This window comes from Echinops telfairi, unplaced genomic scaffold, assembly GCF_000313985.2.
Source record: "Echinops telfairi isolate 266 unplaced genomic scaffold, ASM31398v2 ScPeMD7_3533;HRSCAF=4204_1, whole genome shotgun sequence".
Taxonomy (NCBI): Eukaryota; Metazoa; Chordata; class Mammalia; order Afrosoricida; family Tenrecidae; genus Echinops; species Echinops telfairi.
The window spans coordinates 6,389,452-6,409,605 of NW_022107432.1; the positions used below are offsets into that span (position 1 = coordinate 6,389,452).

Genomic DNA, 20,154 nt, shown 5'->3' on the forward strand with positions numbered 1-20,154 from the left:
GAAGCCAAGTCCATGGAAAGAGGGCTCTTCCCAACTGGGAGCACAGGGGGGTGGGTGGGTGGGTGTTACATTTTTAAGACCCTTGTTAAGGAAGACTTGGTAAATTATCCCCCCCCCACCCAAAGAGCCATGGAAAAGCCCACCAAAACAAGTCAACTCTGACAGCGATGGGGTCCCAGAATTCAGCTAGGCTGCAGGGCAACTGATTTTCTTTTTATAAGCAAAGGCTGAAGGATGGGCTCAGTATCAGCTGTTGTTAATACTGGGAGGATTTGACTCTCTCTTTAAATAGAGGTGGGATAGATCTAAAGTAGCTCAGCACAGTACCTGGTAAAAGAGCCTGGCACATCTAAAATAAGGAAAAAGAGGAACATTGCAGCAACTGTTTTGCCAATTTTCAAGTCTTCTTTCCTTCACATCTCTCTCCGATTCCTCCATAAACTGTGAGCGATTGTCGCTTTTTTTTCTTCTTAAAAAATGCAGCCCTTCTCTTCCTCAGCAATCTTTCCCAGGCATGGAAGAAGGCTGGGTGGGAAGGAACACACAAGGAAATCAATAGCCCAGTGATTGTACACTGGAAGCATGTTGCTTTACAACAATATCGCCCTTGAGCCGCTTTATTTGTTTATCAATGAACATCCTACTGCGTTGTCCCTGAGATGTAGGTCAGTCTCATTGAAAATCCCCGCCGCGGATCACAGGCGGTCTTCATCGCCTTTTCCACCAGGTGCGCCGCTGATGCCCCTTAACTGGAGAGCGTTTGCGCCGCGTGAGAGGGGGAAGCCACCTGTGCCTTAGGGACTCAGGTGAAGTCCCAGCTCCCTTCCCCAGACTTTCCCCGGGCGCTTCCCCACCTCGTCTGGTGCTCACTTCGCATGCCCATTTCCCCTCCCGCCTTAGACCGGAGCTGCTCTGTTTTACGGGCGCTTTTCGCGCTCTGCTCCATCGATACCTCCTAGGAAGACGCCGAACTCGGCACGTCTAAATAAACCGGGAAGGCTCCGGCTGCCTGATGAAAGCGTTTGCACCTTCTGCGCTTCCCTCCCCTCTGCAGCTGCTGCCTGCCACTCAGGCGATCCGACTTGCAGCGCGGCCCAATAAGGACCCGCTGCCTTCACGGAGGCCACGCCTCCCCTGACCCGCCCACCAATGCGAGCTCGGCGGAGGCGGGACGCGAGGTGTGCCCGCCTCTCCAGTTAAGGCCGCTGGTGTGAGCCCCGGAGCGGCGCGAGCAGGGGCCGAGGGCCGAGGGCAGGGACGGCAGGTGCGGGCGCGGGGCCGGGCAGCCCGACGGCGGAGTCGCAGGCGCCCGGGGCGCGGCCCGTGAGGACGCACGGAGATCCCCGCGCCGCGGCCGAGGCGGAGCCGCGCGGGAGCAGGGCGAGCCTGCGTCCGAGCGAGCGGCACCTCGCGTTCGCCCGGGGCCGGTCCGAAGTCCGCGCTATGGAAGAGGAGAAATATTTGCCTGAGCTGATGGCAGAGAAGGACAGCCTGGACCCATCTTTTGTGCACGCGTCGCGCCTGTTGGCCGAAGGTAGGACTTGCCCCCGCCGAGGTGTGGGGGCCGTCCGTGTCGTCTCGCTCGCAGCTGGGTTCGGGAGTGAAGTTGGGGAGGGACGCGGGTCTCCACCTGCCAGGCACCTGTGCCCGCAATAAGACGCTCCCTCCCTGGAGCGGGCAGCTGGGGGCTTTCTCCTCTGCGTCTTAATTGGGGGAAGACCAGCGTCGGGAGACCTATGGACAGCGGAGAGGTGACCTGCTAGGATGGTTGACAGAGGAGCCATAGAGTGTACCGTGGTCTACAGGGACACATTCACTTCTCAGGGGGAAGTGAAATCAGTTTGGAAGTAAATGGTGATCAATGTAGTAGTTTAAGAGCTGTGTTGCTATAGATCAGTATCCCCCCACCCTCCCCACCCCCGCATGTGGGAAGTGCATTTGGTCCCCTTTGATCTAATAACAGTCTTTCTTCCCGAAAGTATGAATCTATAGGAATCTGTGTCTGCTGGTGGATGTCGCAAGCCCAGGCGAACGTGCTTATAAATTTATTTGAAGTGTGGTAATTGGGTATTCTGGGAGATATTAGTCCCTGGGAACAGTCCATTCCACAATTGCCTAACTGTTTTACCAAGTGTGCATTTTCTTTTGTGTACTTGTAATGTTGCAGGAGATTCCATTCCCAGAATAAGTATGTCTTGTCTTTTACACTGCTTCGAAAGGTCGTCCAAAAAGACACACACACACACACACACACACACACACACACACAACTACACAAGCACAGGCACCTACTAAACTTCTGTATGGAGACGTATTAACCAAATGACTCCATTTATCTTGAAATGGTGCCCTGTAAACTAAAGATTTCCACGACATCTGTGGTGATCTCTGGGCACTTTAAAAAAAGGAGTACAGATTTTGGGGGGATTAATGCTTCATTAATAATGAATTGCTTCATTACCAAATTGGCTACAAGGCAAATTTGCTGCTTGAGTTGTTGTAACCATACCTATCGTAAAACTAACAGTGACAACTTTCCTCAGTCCCCTCAGCAGTAAAAGAAAGGTCATTTTTGAGACGTAGACATACAACTAATATCATTTTATTCTATGACTCCCTATATGATTCCAATAGACATTAGACTGATTTGAATATTTTATTGATGGGATACCTTTTAGAATAACAGTGAATTGTCTTCCATCTTTGCTTGGGAAAGATTTCTAATCACAATATGAAATGTATCATTGAAACAACTGAACTATTTTTCAAGAAAAGGCAGGTTTTGTAAAGTGCTAGGGAAGGGAAAAATACAATTGTACTTACTACTTGCTTGGCTGCTGAATGGGAAACAATAAAATACAAATTGGGAAGTTAAGTCAATTAAAAATTAAACACTCTTTATACTTTATTGCAAAAATGGAGAAGGGGACATAAAAATAAAAATATCAGAAAAGAATGAAGCTACAAATGTTCAGAATTGTTCTAAATGGATTTATAATGTAATTAAGCCTCCTCAAACAGCTTACTCCAACATGTTTTCCAGAAGTGTCTTCATTTAACTAATAATGTATTTAAAATGAAGTAAAAACGTTTCAAATTGATCTTTTTCTATGACCTGCTTATTGGAGTTTTCTTGGGGCTGCAGTCAGTCTCAATGATTAATTCATCCGTCGTTAATGAGATTTATTGTACTTTGAAAATTGTCAAACGAGACTATTGCACGTGAGACACCTAACAGTGCACCGGTACTTCCTCCTGCGACTGATAAAACGAGTCAGAGTGCTATGCAATTGGTTCCTTAACACTTTGTTATCTTTCCCAGGAACTTGATTCTTGATACTTTAGAAACAAGGTCTGATGTACCTTGTAATTTGATTTTTCCCCAGTAGGGGGTAGCACTCCCTGCTTTTATAAAGGTGGGGAGGGGGGGGGCACCTAAATAGAAGGAAAGCATCTAAGTAAGAAACAAAGAAGTGCCCAAATTTCAGAAAGAGGAAAAGAAAAACGGAAGAGGTGATGATAATTATCTTGAGGTCTTTACAGACTTATGCCAAAAAAATCATAGTGCTTAAATTACTTCTCTAATTGAAGCTAGGACTCTTTATATGTACTTAATAGAATAGAGTCAGAGTCGTGGTGGCCTAGTGGTTAAGTGCTCAGCTGTCCAGCAGAAAGATCAATGACTCCAACCCACCTCCCTCTCCAAGGGAGAAATGGCAGGAACCTTTGGGGTAGTTCTACTCTGCCCTGTAGGGTTTGCTAAAATCAGAATTAACTTGATAGCATTGATTTTTTTTCTCTAATTAAGGTATAAGGTGATCGTATCCTAGAATCAGAGATATTTCATCATGTTACCAAAGGCTATTTGCCAAGGTTTCCAGGTTTTGTTTCAGAGCTCTGTATACTATTGTTGAGATGATTTTATTTCCTATACCTGGAAATGCACTGATTGAAGGCAGTGGCTATAAATAAACTTGACATAGATATTCATTTGAAAGGAAGGTGCTCACTGAGGTGCATTTCAGTCAGTACTGTGCAGACAGTCTCAAGACTGAGTGAGTAATAGAAATGAGCCAGATGATTCAGTTCTTCAGAATGCTTTCCGGAAGCAAGTGTATATAAAGGCAGCAATGTAAGCCAATGAGCTTTCAAACAGATTTGCTTTCTGATTGGTGATAGATGCAAATCAGTGCTCAACTGTAACTGCATTACTTAGAATTAAAGGCTAGGGAGTCAAAACTACTGGTCTATTGTTTTTTGGTGATTTTGCTATAGTTTGTATCATCTCACTTCTTTTTGCTTTGTTTCAATAGGATTGATTCTGAGAAAGCTATTGGAAAGCCCCATACATCTTAAGTATCTGATTATTGTTTAGGAGAGGAGTTGAATAAAATTATTTCAAGAGGGTTTGTACTATGTTTGATTATTTAAAATATTTTTCTTTCATGGTTATAATATTAATGATCTATTTGCTATGGAAGGTACTTTTGAATATGATAAAGCAGCAAACTCAGCATGATCCTTAAAATTTCACTCAGCCTCTAAATTTGCTTTGCCAGATGAAATTAGATGAGGTTATTTATATCTATGCCACTTCTGGGAAATGCACTAAATTGTGAATCCAGATACCTGGATTTTAATTTTGCTTTTGGCTAAACTGCATCTTGGGAAACTTCACTTTCCTGGGACCAGTTTTCTTGCCTCTGACATGGAGTTGGATTATTTGATGTTTAGGTTCCTTTGCAATAATAAGTGAGTGGTGCACTACTGCTGATACAAAGAGTAGTATTTGTGTATTCAGAATTTAAAAAGCAATGGTTGTACATTTCTGAAACTTTTTGCATTCCTACCTAGTTTAGTGATTGATAACACATTTAATGCACTGAAGTGTACTTTGGGCCATATACATTATTTTAGGCATTGACACAAATTTATGTTCATAAGCTTGTTGAGCAAAGACTTGCTGAGTAACAAGGTATACACATGGAAATATTCCTGTTTGCACTTAGAAATGCCTGCCTAGTGACAGACGTAGATCTTTTCAGATTTATAGATTCAGTTACAGTCATTCCATTCTTTCATGAGTATTTTAAAGTGTTTAATAAATTCCTGTCCAAGTGAGAATATTTTAAGTTCACTGATATGACTTCCTAACATGAATTCTTTACAAACATTGGTAATTCATCAGTTTTAGTTGCAGAATCATAGGATAAAATAAAATATTGCCAAATATTCCAGCCGTTCAAATGTTTCTTTAGAAACCCCAGTGGTTATCTTCACATTTTTGTGAAAAGATCTTAGTTTGCCAACTAGGGTTTGCCTTCTTGTTTGCAGATAAAAATGTGCTTTTAAAACCAGGAGGGAAACTGTAACTACTTCTTATTATGTGACTAATACTTATTGTGAATACCTGGATTTTAATTTTGTAGTGAACCTAACTACCTTTAGATTCCCATTAAGAATTTTGAATTTCGATTGTGTTCCTTATTTTCCATAAAGCTCAGTGAGTTCTCCATCAAAGGAAAGTTTATTGGTTTAATACCTTAAAGTAGATTCCGACATAAAGTAGGATTCATATGACTTTTAAAATAATTTCCCCTTTATTAGTATAATCTAATTTTTTTCTACCCAGAGACCCAGGGTAATCTTATATATTCTTCTTAAAAACAATTAAAACAGAAAAAACAAACAAAAATGCACAGTTAAATGTATATTGTCTTTGATCGGCAGTTAAAACAGTACCATGTAGTAGTGGAAAAATACTGGTGTCACAATCAAAACACTTGGGACTGACTGCTGATATGTTAACCACTGTGAAATATGGGTCATGTCATATTTTTCCTCTATGGTACTCTGCTCCTTTATATATGTAACAGGAAAAAGAATATCTAACCGGCAGAGTTCTTATGAGGATACAAAAATATGCCTGTGAAAATACAATAAAGATATATGATGGTGCTTTTAAGGTGGGTTTTTTTAAAGCCCCAGTTTACTGTTTGAATCACTTCTGGGGTGAAATTTGGACTGAAAAATAACCATGAAATAAGTGTATTATAGAAAAGCGTTCCACCAGGGTTTTTAATGATCCGTAGTCCAAGGGCACTTCTCAGTCTTTGATGTAGGCTTCATTATCCCCGACACCCATTTCTTTCAAGGATCCTTCCAATCCTCCTTAGACTCCTCTTCAAACATTTCCACTCACAATATGTGACTTTTTGGACTCTTATTGAGGGAGGGGAATGTATCTCTTATGATGTCCCTCAAACTTCCCACCACCTAGAAACTTCTGTCACTGTCCTCACTGTCTTTCCTTCCTGAATATCAAATGAATGGGAATTTCTTTGCTGCCCAAGGTTGACTAGCCAACCAGTTTTCATTTTATCTGCTATGAACTCAAGCCTTGGTTACATCCTTTCTTCCATACTGTCAATGTCTTTCTTATTATCTACTCCTTCCCTGTATTGATCTCTAAACAGGAACTGTTTATTAACAAAATATTCACTTCACCTGCCAAAATTAATAAAAATAAAACTTTTAGTGTTTGTTTCTTCCTAAATTCCAGATCTCTCACTGTGTTTCTGAGCACCACACACCACTGGTTTTGTACTTCCTTCCATACAGTCACCTCCTCCATCCCCTTCTCCCCTCCCCAGCACACACTATGTAGTTGGTGGGATTCGTTCAGCTCAAAATCTGATTTTTAATAGTCCCATTGCATATAAGGTATAAACCACAGTCCTTGAACATATTTACATCCTCGCTAACTTGTTTCTGCTTATTTTGGATATACTAAACTGCTTGTAGCTCACTCCCTCTCCCCGCTTACTCCCATGCAAAGATAGACATATGGAATATATATTTTTCTTCTACCCTATCCCCATGATAGGAGCCATAGTGACATTGGCTTCGAATGCTAACCACAAGTTTGTTGGCTCAAAACCACTACCCTCTCTGAGAGAGTAAGTTGAGGCTATTTCTGTAAAGATTTAGAGCCTTGGACACCTTGTGTATGGTTATTCTAAGTCAGAATTAACTTGATGATAATGGGTGTCCCCATGATGAAGAAGCTCTCCAGATCATTTTATTTACAATTGTCCTTTTATGATTAGCACATTATATCTGCCTCTAACTAGATATTGAGCCCCTTGAAGAGCTGACTAAAACAAACTCACTGCCATTGTGTCAATGCTGACTCATAGCAACCCTACAGGACAGGGTGGGCCTGCCCATGTGGGTTTCTGAGACTATAGCTCTTTAAGGGAGTAGAAGGCCTCATCTTTTGCAGTTATCAGCCCAGTGTGTAGCCACTATGCCACCAGGGCTCCTTTGAGTCTTCTTCATGATTATACAGCAGTGTGTGTCATAGATACTGGTATATGGTGAGACTCAGTAGACACTTGAAAGTTTGGCTTTTCGCCATCATATTTCAGCATCTGGTCCTGTGGCGCTCTCTGTGGCCTCTTCTTCCCATGAAACACACATCTTGCTTGCCTGCCCTTCTTGTCGCCAAGCTTCTATGTACTGGCACCTTAGCCTGGCATGCATCTTTTATAGCTTATTTCCCAAATCATGATTTTCTATTCTCAGCCCTCATTGATTTTGTCACTTTCAGAATATTTCCCACAGTAGCTTCCTCATATAACTCATTCTGGTTTGCTTTCAACCACTTTATGACTAGAACATTATAATGCACAACCCATTGTGAACTCGGCTGTTTTCCTTCTAGGCTTTCTTTGTTTCTTTGTAAGAGGGGAGTAAAAGTACAGGCTCTCCACTAGGCATTTCCTCATATCACTTTGACTTGCAGGGCATGAGGAGACGTCCTCGTCAGATGAGGGTGAACGTTCCCTGTAAAGAGGTCTCCGTTGACATCACGTGTGAGGAAAGAGAAAGGGTGCCTTAGTAAGCCACGTAATGACAGGAGCTGTCCAGGATTTCCAAAAAGGTTCCTCTGATAGTTTGGAGGAGAACTTCCTTAATAAAGATTCACTTCCCCATTTAGTCTTCTCTGACGCTGTCCCTCTAGCACAGAGGGAGCTTCATTATAGCTGGGCAAGGTTGAAAATATAAGCTTCCTATTAAGTGGGACCATTAAGGGGGTAACAGGTTTGCCTATGTTGTTTGACTTAGGAAGGGTAGGTTTTGTCTGAAAGATTTCTGCCTTGCTAGGTGTCCCTTTTCTTAAGTTTCTTGATAAGGAGCAGGCTTTACTTGGGATATATATATCTGCTTCCGTTGATATTTCTACATTGCCAGCTTGTCTTGTACCCACTGTTGCACATACAAGACACAAAGAAAACCTACAAAGCTCATAGTCTTGCCATTCTTGGGTCCAGCAGTACCCACCATTCTGATTCTGCATTCCCCCTTTCAGGAAAAAAGAAAGTGTGTTTCTTGAGAATTTATATGTTGTATGTTAACATTTCATTAACTAGTTATGTAAAAATGAGTATGACCAAGATAAACTCATTCAGATAATGGCACAATATTTTCTTCTTTCTATGAAAGTTTCCAACGTCCAATTTACATACAACTCATAGCTAAGAACCAATTCCCATAAAGCCAAATAAATTGAAATTGGGGGTATACACGATGATGTGGAATACAAAATGAGAGCTATGTTGCGATATATATCAAAACATCATTATCACTCTACTATTATGTTAGAGATGTTTTAGTGTATCTGGGAGTATGTCTCTGTTTTTTATTCATAGGAAGGTACACTAACACAAACATTCGACCGATGTCATATACGAACGACACCTAAGTGTTCCAACTTACATACAAACTGGACGCATAGATAGATGTAGTGCCAATGCTCATTGTCATCCAGGAACTGCTCGTATCTCATTTCCAGGGTATTTGTGGCACTGTACCAAGCAGTGGGGATAAAGTGAGGTCTGATTGCTATTTTGAGTTTTGCTTTAAGTACATGGTCTAAATTGAAGCTTATTGTTCCACTAGTACCTGTCAAAGCAGCACAGGTGATTTTATGAGACAGTTTTAGAAACTCTTGGAAATAACTTCAGAGTGTCATTAGCTCAGTTGGTTAAACACTTGATTTGATCTCTCTTTGGTCTGAATCTATATTAAGAGACAGTACATTTTAATTGGATTATGTTTTATACACACTGGCATTATAAAACATCTAATAATAGGGTCCCAACTTTCTGTGAAATCAGTTTTTCATTTGATAAGAGCTACTACACAGTGTCAAGATTTAATATATTCATAGACCGAAATATGATCCTTTTCTGTGCAAAAAAATGGTGAACCACAGGTGAGCATTTACATAAATGTTGTTATTGAAATAGATTTTTAAAATACTGTTTCGACTAATAGCTGAAATCATTGACATCAACACTAATAATGGTAAAAATTATGTTAATGAATACCTACATTGTATAGCTTTCTCATTTTGACAAGTGGAAAGTTCTATGATGGTTGCATATTTGTCAAATAATATTAAGCCCAATAAAAAATTAAGTGAGAGACAGTGACCAAACATTCTACTGCTCCACATTATCATTATTTTTTTCTTTTTGGGGGGAAAACAAGTCACTTTTAATATCTTCTCCATTGCTCATATTTGACCCATGAATATTATTTCCAAAATAATTTTAGGCCAGAGCGAGACTCACTATTTACGAACTCTTGAGGAACAAACGTTTTAGGCATTTACTATATACAACCCATTGTCTTGGAGCCCATTCTGACTCAGAGTAACAGGATAGGTTAGAGGAGAGCTGCTCCACTGGGTTCCTGAGGCTGTCAATCTTTAGGAAAGCAGACGACACCTCGACTTTCTCCTGTGGAACTACTGGCAATCCCCAACTTACAAGCCTGTGTGCCTCACTGTGTCACATTCAAGTCCAGCTGCCACCCGAGGGATCAAGCCCACCGGGTGAGCACTTGACTACATCTGGCCACGAGCTCACTCCCGCTGTGGAGTATGTGTTGGCAACGTCTTTCTACCACACGTGCTATTGTCCTATGAAGATGCTTCAAACATTTAAATCTCAAGGTTGATAATCTGTGGGGATAGAACAATGTACATACCGTGAAAATCTCCTGGGCGAGTTTGCACTGTATCGAGCCTATAATAAAATAGAGGTTCCAAAGAAGAAGAAAGAACTTTGTTGTCACGATGAGACAGAATTCATATTCTTTTTCTTCATCGTCATTATTCCTGTTGACATCTGTTGAGTGTTTACGTTTTGCCAGCAGTGTGCTCGGTGGTTTACACACATTGCTGCACTTATTTAACCTACTAATTTTATGAAATAGTTATTAGAATGATTAAAATATTACAAATGAGGAGATGTAAGGCATTAAGAGCTAATTTATCTCTCTGATCACACAGTCAAGAAGCTGTAGAGCTGCAATATCCATGCTGCCTCCCGCAGAAGCCGTGGTACCACTGTACCACACTGCCTCTTGTGCAAGAGACTCAACTTCAGCGAGGCCTTGGAAAGGGGGCTGAAGTTAATATGCAAAAATTGCCTAGGAGATTGAAATAGAGATCAACATTGTACTGTGGTGAAATTTTGAATTATGTTCTTGAATGCAAGATGTGGGTGAATTAAAGTGCGACAGCATCATCAGGCCAGCATCAGATGCATTGCCAAGGGCGTTTCTCAGTGGGGACATTTTCCTGCATACAGAAATGGGTTAAGGAGGATGTGGGAAGTCTAAAGTTTCTGAATACCTTATGAAAGGCAGCTTCACAGAATTTATGGGAAAATTCCACAATTTTTCAAATTCCAGTTTCCCATGAAATTTTTGAAGCCTTTTGCATTGACAGTTGTGGCACAGAGGAATAGTCTAAAGCTTCTCTATGATTATTAGTCATGAAGGAATTGAAGAACATCTGTGATTTGCTGAAGCAATTTTCTTGCCATGTTTTCTAAGAACTGCTTACATTTGCTGAATTTTTCTACTAAGGAAGAAAAACTATAGCCCATCCATAATGTCTTGAGGCCTTACAGGCTTTGTTTAAAATTTGGAAGTGAACAAGTTTCACATTTGGTGAGAAACAGAAAACTTAAAATGTGTTACACATGGGCTCTGAGATTTTATGATTTAATGACTTTGAAGCAGATTGGTCTGTATTACTGTTACCTGAATGATACAATCAATGCCCATTTCCTTAAAGACATTTATATATTAGATTTTGCTCTCTCAACAGAAAATAGAATGAGCTTTCTCTGGAGTGTAGAATGTGTAAACAGGCTCATAGAACTGTAGGTTTAGATTAGATAATGATGCACCCTGATTGTAAAAGGAGGAGTTGCTGTTACGGGAATGTAGCCGAGCGCCTGGAGAAGAAAAAGGCATTTGTTAATTTTGAAAAGAAGAGAGGCATGATTACAGTAACAGCTACCATTTATTGAACATACACTCTGGCTCAGCTTCTTATTTTATGTCCTAAGGCAGGCAATAGTGCCCCATATTATGTGAAAAGTTAAAGGGACAGATCGAAAGTTAGCTTATCATTTTGGATATGTTAAAGGAATAAGTCAGAGATAAGGTAAATGTTGACTTTAAAGTGTACATGTGTCAAAAGCAGCCATTAAACACTGAGACGTTAAACAATACTGAAGAACATGAGTCGTTTAAAAAAATATCAAGATCTTGCTTTGGAAATCTTTTTCAAGGCTTAAGTAATTGTTATCAAAGAAGTTATTGTTTCCTCTAACATAATATTCACCTGAAAACTTAAGCTTGCTTTTAAAATATTTTAGAGACTTGATTTGCACGCAGCATTGTTGTCAATGTGCAAAACTATAAAGTGGAAATAATAAGTGAATTACTAAATAATAAAATGTATTGAGATATGTTTAGGTATGCATGTATTATAAATGTGGGCATTTAAGTGCGAACACATTGGTTTAAAGATCTCTGTCTCCAGACATTCTGAGCTTCTTTTTTCAGGGAGGCAAAAACGAAAAGTTCCCTGTTTTATTGATCCAAGACTTGGTGGAGTGAGGATTTTCAGGAATTGTGCAAAGATGAGAGAATATCTGGTGTGCTGAGGCAGATGGTGTTTTATTAGATGATTGTAGATGTGCAGTAGAATTCCATATAATAGATGGCTGTGCTAGTATTTTGAAATTAGTAAAAGATTTGCGATTATGTGGTACCCCTACAAGGAAAATCTGATAGAATAAGCGCTGTAATCATTAAAAGCAGTTTAAGATAGCTAGATAAAGTGATAAGTGTACTGAATGAACTGCACCCTATTTGTCTAGAATTGGGCTGCGTGTATGTGTGTGTGTACTCAGAATCTCTCAGTTGTTAAGCATTTCCTAAATAGAAGGACTCAATGAGAGAAAACTTACACACTTGATCTTAAGATCTGTGCTGTCCTTTACCACACGGGATTTACGTTTAGGAAGAGCAGAGGGCTGGGGATACAGTCAATTAAATAAGTGCACTGGGAAGAGAAGTAAAGATGTATTAGAAGTCCAGGGTAGGAGAAATAAAGAAATCTTCGCGATCATAGGAGGCTTTCATTAAAGTGTCAACTAAGTATATTAGTTGAAATACAGCAGATAAAGTAGGTGTTCTGTGATACACAACTCTCTCTAGTTTGCCAGTTCTATACTACTCTGGGTTGCAATGGCTACACAGAACTCACACACAATATTCACGATTCAAGGGTTTGTATGGGAAGTTAACAGACTGCAATGCAGCGAGAAATAGAATACAGTTGTTCATCAGGGCATGTCGCAAAGCTCTTTCGGGGCTGCTAGCAAATCACCAAAAGGGCATGCCACTCCACTGTCTCAAGGTAAAGGCATTCAGCTCCACTTCGTCCATGGGCCAGCAAGCTCAGCTCCTCCAATAAAGTGCCCAAAGGTACCCAACTCCCAGGCAGCTTGCTGCCCAGAAGCACTCGGTTTTATTGCTTCCTGGCCTGGGAAGTCCATCACTCTGTTTCAGGCTCTGGTTCATATATCTGCAACTGGTCCTCTGATGTCATTGCTATCTTCTGGATCAGGACTCTCAGGGTTCAGAAGACACACCATACTCCCGGCTCTTACTGGTAGTGAGATCGCCCCACCCCCGCCCTGCTTCTCGGAGGACTCATTTTATACACAACAGGATGGCAATCACAATACAGCCTGGCAGCTGTTACAATGTCTTTCCAACCATATGTAGGAAAAGGTAATCTGGTGAGTGTTACAGAGACTTTTGGATGAAAGAGTCACACAAAATAATTCCCTGTCTCTGCAGTAGGATAGGACCTGGATTAGTTGTAGAAGGGGCTATAATTTTGATAGATTTATTCAATCGGTACCTCATCCCACATATCCAAAGCCCAAGAAGAAAGAGAACATTTATTTGAAGATTCAGATGTGAATTAAATATAACTGTAAGGTGTAGTCCACAGGAAAGAATCAACATGAGGCTAAAGAAAAAGGTAGAACCTTGTCACACATTTCTTGCAAACTATGTTAAGAAGTTTGAAGTTTACACCCCAAACAATGTAAGCTATTAAAAGGTTTTAAAATGAACAGGAAGATATCAGAATTTTACTTTTGAAAAATTGTGCCTGTGTTGTTGGGGAATGACTTTGATAGAAGATACAGACAAGTCACTACAACTAGACAAAATAACTCAGGATAAACATGTGGCTATCTGCATTCAAATCATCATAGTGTGGTTGGGCAAATGTATTGCAAATTAATACATAAAATGGAGACGTTTGGATTGGAAAAGGGGCTAATCACTAAATTGTGGTTAATTCCGTTGTTTATGTTGCCCCTTGGTAATTGATTTAAATTAAATGGTGTTGAAACACAGGGGAGTCTATGGTGATTTCAGATTTTATGTGCATCGAGGAGCCTGTGGGCTGTCCAAGTGAAAACACAGGAGGCGCTGGGTGTGCAACTTGAGAGGAGGGATCCCACTGCAGGTGGCAGTTTGTTTTTTTGTCAGCATGTCTGTGAGTGTAGACCTTGGAATAGAAGAGATCATCTCGGGAAAGCCGCTGGAATGAAAGAAGAAGGATTTTCGTCACAATTCTGAAAAACAGCAGCAATTACAGGAAATGACAGAAAGAGTTTCCGCATATGTACAGTAAAAAGAGTATTCCAGAATATAGACAGGAGAGATGTAGTGGGTTTAACCATTCCCACTGTCATGGAGTTAAATCCAATTCATGAGATCCTATAGGACAATATCTGAGATTGTAAATATCCCACAGGAGCAGGCAGCCCCATCTTTTTTCCACTGAGTCACTTGTGGGTTGAACCACCAACCTTTTGGTTAGTAACCCTATACGTATCCCACAGTGCCACTAGGGCCCCTCCCTAAGTGAGTTCGGTATTGGTTACAAAGGGCCTTTGAAGAGTAGTGGGTCTGGACAGCATTTTCTGAAGGTACAGCTGGATCATGCAACACAAGCAGTACATTTCTCCAGTGTATATAGAGAGGGTAAACAAACTGAGGTAATGGCGAAAATAAACCCAGATTTTCAAGGGTTAAGGAGAGAATCCGGAGTGAAGTCCTGATGAGAATGAGGTTACAAAGTTCTTTCAGGAACTTGCGTTGCACAGTGGAGTAGAGCTCAGATTAATTAACATGTTGAACCATATGGATGGATGATATTTAGTTATTCTGACTACAAAAATAGCAATTTTGTATGGCTGGACATATGGACTGGGACAGGAGCATGAAGAGGCATTTAAGTTAAGTGATTAACAACATAAATACCGGAACTAGACTATCTAAATTTATATTTTTCCCCTGGTGACTAATGAAGTTTATTGATATTGATACAATCTTGCTTGCTGAAAGTGAGGAAAGCTTGAAGCACGTGCTGATGAAGATTAAAGATTGCAGCCTTCAGTATGAAGTACAACTCAGTGTGAAGAAAATAAGAATTCTGGAGTCTAGACCAGTAGATGACATCATCATAAACATAGAATAGATTGATGCTGACAAGGATTTTGTCTAGCTTTGATCCACAAATAATGCTCATGGAAGTAGCAGTGAAACATCAAACATGAGTGGCACTGGGTATAAACTGCTGCATGAGACCCCTTTAAAGTGTTGAAAAGCAAGGATGTTACTCTGAGCACTAGGGTGCACCTGACCTAAGCCATAGGATTTTCAATGACCGCATATGCCTATGAAAATTAGACCCTGAATCAGAAGACTAAGAAAAATCCATGCATTTGAATGATGCTGGTGAAGAATATTGAAAGTACCATGGACTGTCAGTAAGAATGGCAAGACTTAAATACTTTGAACACGTTACGAGGAAAGACCAGTCCCTGCAGAAGAGCACCATGCTAGGGAAAGTGGAGGAACAGCAAACATAGGAAGGCCTTGACGAGTTGGATTGACATGGGGGCTGCAATAATGGGCTCAAACTTAAGAGTTGTGAGGACGGCCTAGGGTCAGGCCGTGTTTCCTTCTATTGTACGTAGCATCGCTGGGAGTTGGAACTGACCTGACAGCACCTAGCAACAACAACAACAACAACATAATAGTAAGGGGGTTATGTCAACCTCTCTCTGCCTGTTTTCTCTCATCTGAGAAATGAAGACAGTTAGTTAGAACGAATTAGCAGTAAGTCAACTAAGATAATGAGAGCTGCACATGGTCATTTGTTTTGCTGACGTTAGCTCACAAAGACACTTCTGGGATTTGCACCATCATCTCTGAGTCTTTATTTCTTCCACCCCACTCACTAACTTCCTTAATACCACATTACCGAACATTCTTGTACAAAACTTCCACTCAGATAGAAAAGCAAACCTAGTTTCCTTTGTCCTTGACATTTTTCCCTTTGTCCTTGAAATTTTAATAGGCTTTGCTAATCCCAAATCCATCTCCATCGTATGCACCTATTTTTTGCTAAGAGACTTGACACAAATTCCTTTTCTGAAGACTGCATGTGTGCCCCTTGAATTTGGGTAGGAATGCACTACTTCCAGTCTGGTTAGTGAAACGGTGCTTCACAGTTAGCGAGAGGTGGGATGACTGCATTTGTTGTAGCTTTTGGGTTCTTGGAGTCCTGGTGGTATAGTAGGTACACATTGGGCTGTGATTCACATGGTTAGCAGTTCGAAGTCGCCAGCAGCTCCATGGAAGAAAGACTGGGCTTTCTACTCCAGTAAACAGTTACACTCCCAGAAAACCTCAGGGGTCACTGTGAGTCAGCATGCACTTGATGACAGTGCTTTGGTTTTTTAATGTGTATGCTCTCAGATCCTTCACGTGTCTTGTAGTGGGAGCATTTCTCCGTCTTGACTGCGATTAATATGAAAGGATTTATGTGCTATCTATGAATATAACTTTTCAATGTTGGTTTCTTTCACTACTTGAAGAAATAATGATTATGTTGGACCCGAGAGAAGGACTGTGTCTATGTATGATTTTAACTGTACGGAGGGACTTCAAGAATATAAATTGTATCTTACAATTTTACAATTCCATGGCACTTAACTATAGTGTCTCATATTATGGAAAACAGCAACCTTTAGGGAGATTTAAATTACTGGCAGAGTGTGTTTTAATGATGGCATAGCAGGTTACATGTAGGGCTGCTGAATGCAAGGTCAGTAGTGTGGACCTAGCAGCCACTCCTGGAGATACAGAGAAGACTCTGATTGACAGGTCTGGAAAGCCACAAGAACAGTTCTCCTTTGCTCTGAAGGGTCACTGAAAGCTGGAATTGACTAGACGGCAGTGAGGTTGTTGTTTTTTAAATCAAATTTTATAATCCCCCAACCAAATCTGCCTCAAATAATCTTATAGGCCAGAGTAGAAGTGCTCTGTGACTCTCCAGGGCTGTCGATCTTTTGGGGAGTAGAAAGCCTCCTCTCTCTTTTGTGAATTAATGACAACTTCAAACTTCTGACCTTGTGATCAGCAGACCAATCTGTAAACCACTATGATATCAAGGCTCATAATTTCATATTCACTTGAGGTGAAGAGGGGAGAATAGTCTCTAGTCTATCAAACCTTTACCATTTTGTCTGCTTCCATTAGAAAGAACAACAACAAAAGTGTACAATTTTCTTAGATGTAATCCCTGTTCTAAGCTCAAAGTAAAATGGAAGTTTTAGGCAATTCCCTAGGCTTGTTTAATTGATTGTTATTGTTTATTTACACATTGTTGAATGTGCTACCTAATAAGGTTTGCTGGTCATGCGAGATTCATGCAATCAGATCAAGCCTGTTTCTTCTAGGATTCTGAATAATAAGTTTGAATGACCAATCTTTGTAGGTCACCTGTTGGACTACTTTGTCAACCTGGGACCATTCTAAAGTTCATTTTGACCCTTGTTCTTGTAGAGCCCTTAGCACCAAAAAGATTGGGCGGGTCCTTAATGCTGAGATGATGTAAACTCTAGTTATAAGGTAAGAGTCAAACAAATGCAAGGAAAGGTAGAGAGGAGGGAAGGCAGAGAAGAGAGATCTCTGAATTCCTCCAGCTTCTCAAGAACATGTTTCAAGGAGCTCAGCTGACCCTTCATCTCTTGAAAAACACCAGAATTTCCCCAGGAAGCAGCTTCTAGTGGATGATGGGTTTATGGCACCAATTAGCTTGTGTTATTTGTAAACAAAGAACAGGTCTTCAGTTGAGGGCAATCTTCTATAAAGTCTTAAATGGAGGTCCCTACAAGCGTGTTCTTAGATAGAAATTTGAGTGTAAAAATTTATGTTACAACTAATTTCCAAATTAGTGAAACCAATTAAAATGTAAAAGTACCTTAATTAATGGTTAATATAGCCATTTTATCTGTAAGTCTAATTATAATTTCATATACATTTAAAATAGCGATTTCTAATATATATCCTTGTTAAAACTTTCTTCCTACAAACTCAATTAATATTAAGAGATTGAAGACATAAGAACAGATACTATAGCTATTTGTGCAGAAGTTATTGCTGTTGCTAGGGACTCTCAATCAGTGCTGAATCGTAGCAACCCATGTACAACCAAAGGAAAATCCATCCTATGAGCTCCTTAAAATTGTTAGTTTTCAGCCCGGTTTGCAGCCACTGTCAGTCCTCTCATCAAGGATCCTCCCTACTGCATGTGATGCCTTTCTCTGTGGGCCGGTCTCTTCTGATAACATATCCTAAATACTTGTTACAGCCGCTGCCATCCCCTCTTCCAAGGAATATTCTGGGTTTACTACTTCCAGACAGATCGGTTTGTTCTTTTATCAGCCCATGGTACTTTCCATACTCCTCACCAGCAACATGGTTCAAAGGCATTGATTCTGCTTCAGTCTTCCTGATTCAATGTCCTACTTTCAAATGCATGCGAGGCAATTGAAAATACTATGGCTTGCATCAGTTGCACTTTAGTTCTCAAAGGAACATCCTTGCTTTTCAACACTGTTAAGAGGTCTTGTATAGCAGATTTTCTCAATGCAAGCTGTCCTTTGATCTCTTGACTGCTGCTTCCATATGCACTGACTATGTATTCAACAAGGTGAAATCCTTGAAAACATCAATATTTTCTCCCTTTATGCATGATGTTAGCTATTGGGTCTAGTTCTGAGATCCATATTTGTACCCATTCCAAAGAAAAGTGACCCCACAGAATGTGAAAGTTATCAACAATATCATTACTATCACATACAAATATAATTTTGCTGTCAATCCTTCAACAACAGCTACTGTAGTAAATTGACAGGGAGCATTAGGGTAAGTACACATTTCCTATTTACCCTGTCTTCATTTTGGATGGGATTAGGTTCACATTATTAACAAGAGGTGCATGTTATATTATATTTTTTTCCAGAAGTAAACCATGAAATGAAAATTGGAGTTCAAATGATTTATTTTGTAGATGATGTCAAGAAAATAGGAAGCTGGACATGAAGGAAAAAGCTGAAAGCACAAATTGTTTATTTTCCAGATAATTATGAATCCCGGTAACTAATGTCTATTTACTTTGAGATAATTGGGACCCTCTGTGAAGTAGGCACAAACTGAAGGGTCGGGGAGTTAGGGTGTTCACAGATAGCTCTCTTAGCTATTGGTTGAGAGCTGTTTCTAACCCTCAAGCCAGTCACCTTCAAATTTAATTCTGATTCATGAGAATACTGACTTATGTCAGAGTAATACTGTTATGTAGAGTTTTAATGGTTGATTTTTTAAAAATAGATCAGCAGGACTTAATTTTGCAGTTGGTTTGGGTGATTTAGAGCCTCTAATCTTTCAATTAGCGGTCCAACATTCTAAGGTTTTGGACCACAGACTCCAAGAGAGCTGTTCTTGGGTAATATTCTTTTCTTGACACTTCCTATTTGAAATGTAGAGGAGACGCAGACTCTAAAAAAGGCAGTCAGATGCTACCCTCAGGCAAGAGGTGTCTAGGCCTTGGCACTGGGCAGATATGAATTAGAGTGGAAAGAATGAGGTGGGAGGAGGTAGTCAGACATGGACCCTGCTGCGCACAGGTTAAAGTCGGATTATTTTGAGTCATTTGGCTATACAGGGCAGCCAAAACAAGTGAGTATTCCTCAAGAGCTAGAAAAAAGCCAATTAAATAGAGGTGAGGTTAGTTTGTCTACCCCACCTCCTCCTGTCCCTATAGACAATAAATAGATAAACAAGAATTAGGTTTGGGGAGCACCTCGTCTAAAGTGTTTCTCTATGAATGAATTTAGAATAATGTTGCTTTTTATTGAGCTTGAGCTGAGGCAAAATATTGTAGCTCTCTGATAACAGCCTGCCACATTACAAATCACCACTTGCAAGGTTACACAAGGTGTCTTTAGAAAAAGCTGAATGAATTACTTCAAATAGTATGTTTGTATTCAAAAGGGAAATAGCTGCTAGTTTAGGAGTTGACAGTCTTTTCTTTGGCTTCAAAAGCCCAATTACTATGCTCTGCCTTTCCATTTGCTGCGGGGAGCTGAAAGCCTGCGGCGAACAGGTGAATAGAAGATAGTCCTAGTCGAGAAAAGAAAATAAGGAAAGAACTTTAGTGACAGGGTCACAAGGTCTCTTGCATTGCTCTTGTTTAGGTGGGTTAAAAACGAAAGGTAATTGAAATGGATTCTTAGCTAATTTATTTTCTTTTAAAAAAATCATTTTATTAGGGGCTCATACAACTCTTATCACAATCCATACATACATCAATTGTGTAAATCACATTTGTACATTCATTGCCCT

The 20,154-nt window shown here is 40.3% G+C and overlaps 1 protein-coding gene across 3 annotated transcripts in view; it reads left to right on the top strand.

The window, feature by feature from the left end:
• Nucleotides 1–1,279: 1,279 nt before the first annotated feature.
• The window catches only part of KHDRBS2 (KH RNA binding domain containing, signal transduction associated 2), a 696,574-nt gene continuing 677,699 nt past the window's right edge, over nucleotides 1,280–20,154 (top strand). For all 3 annotated transcript variants that reach the window (XR_004047149.2, XM_004696331.2, XM_045294878.1), the window contains exon 1: nucleotides 1,280–1,534. Coding sequence is in view for 2 of the 3 variants with exons in the window: in XM_004696331.2 (XP_004696388.1) it covers nucleotides 1,444–1,534 (91 nt within the window). In the remaining variant the exon portion in view is untranslated. The remainder of the gene's footprint in view (nucleotides 1,535–20,154) is intronic.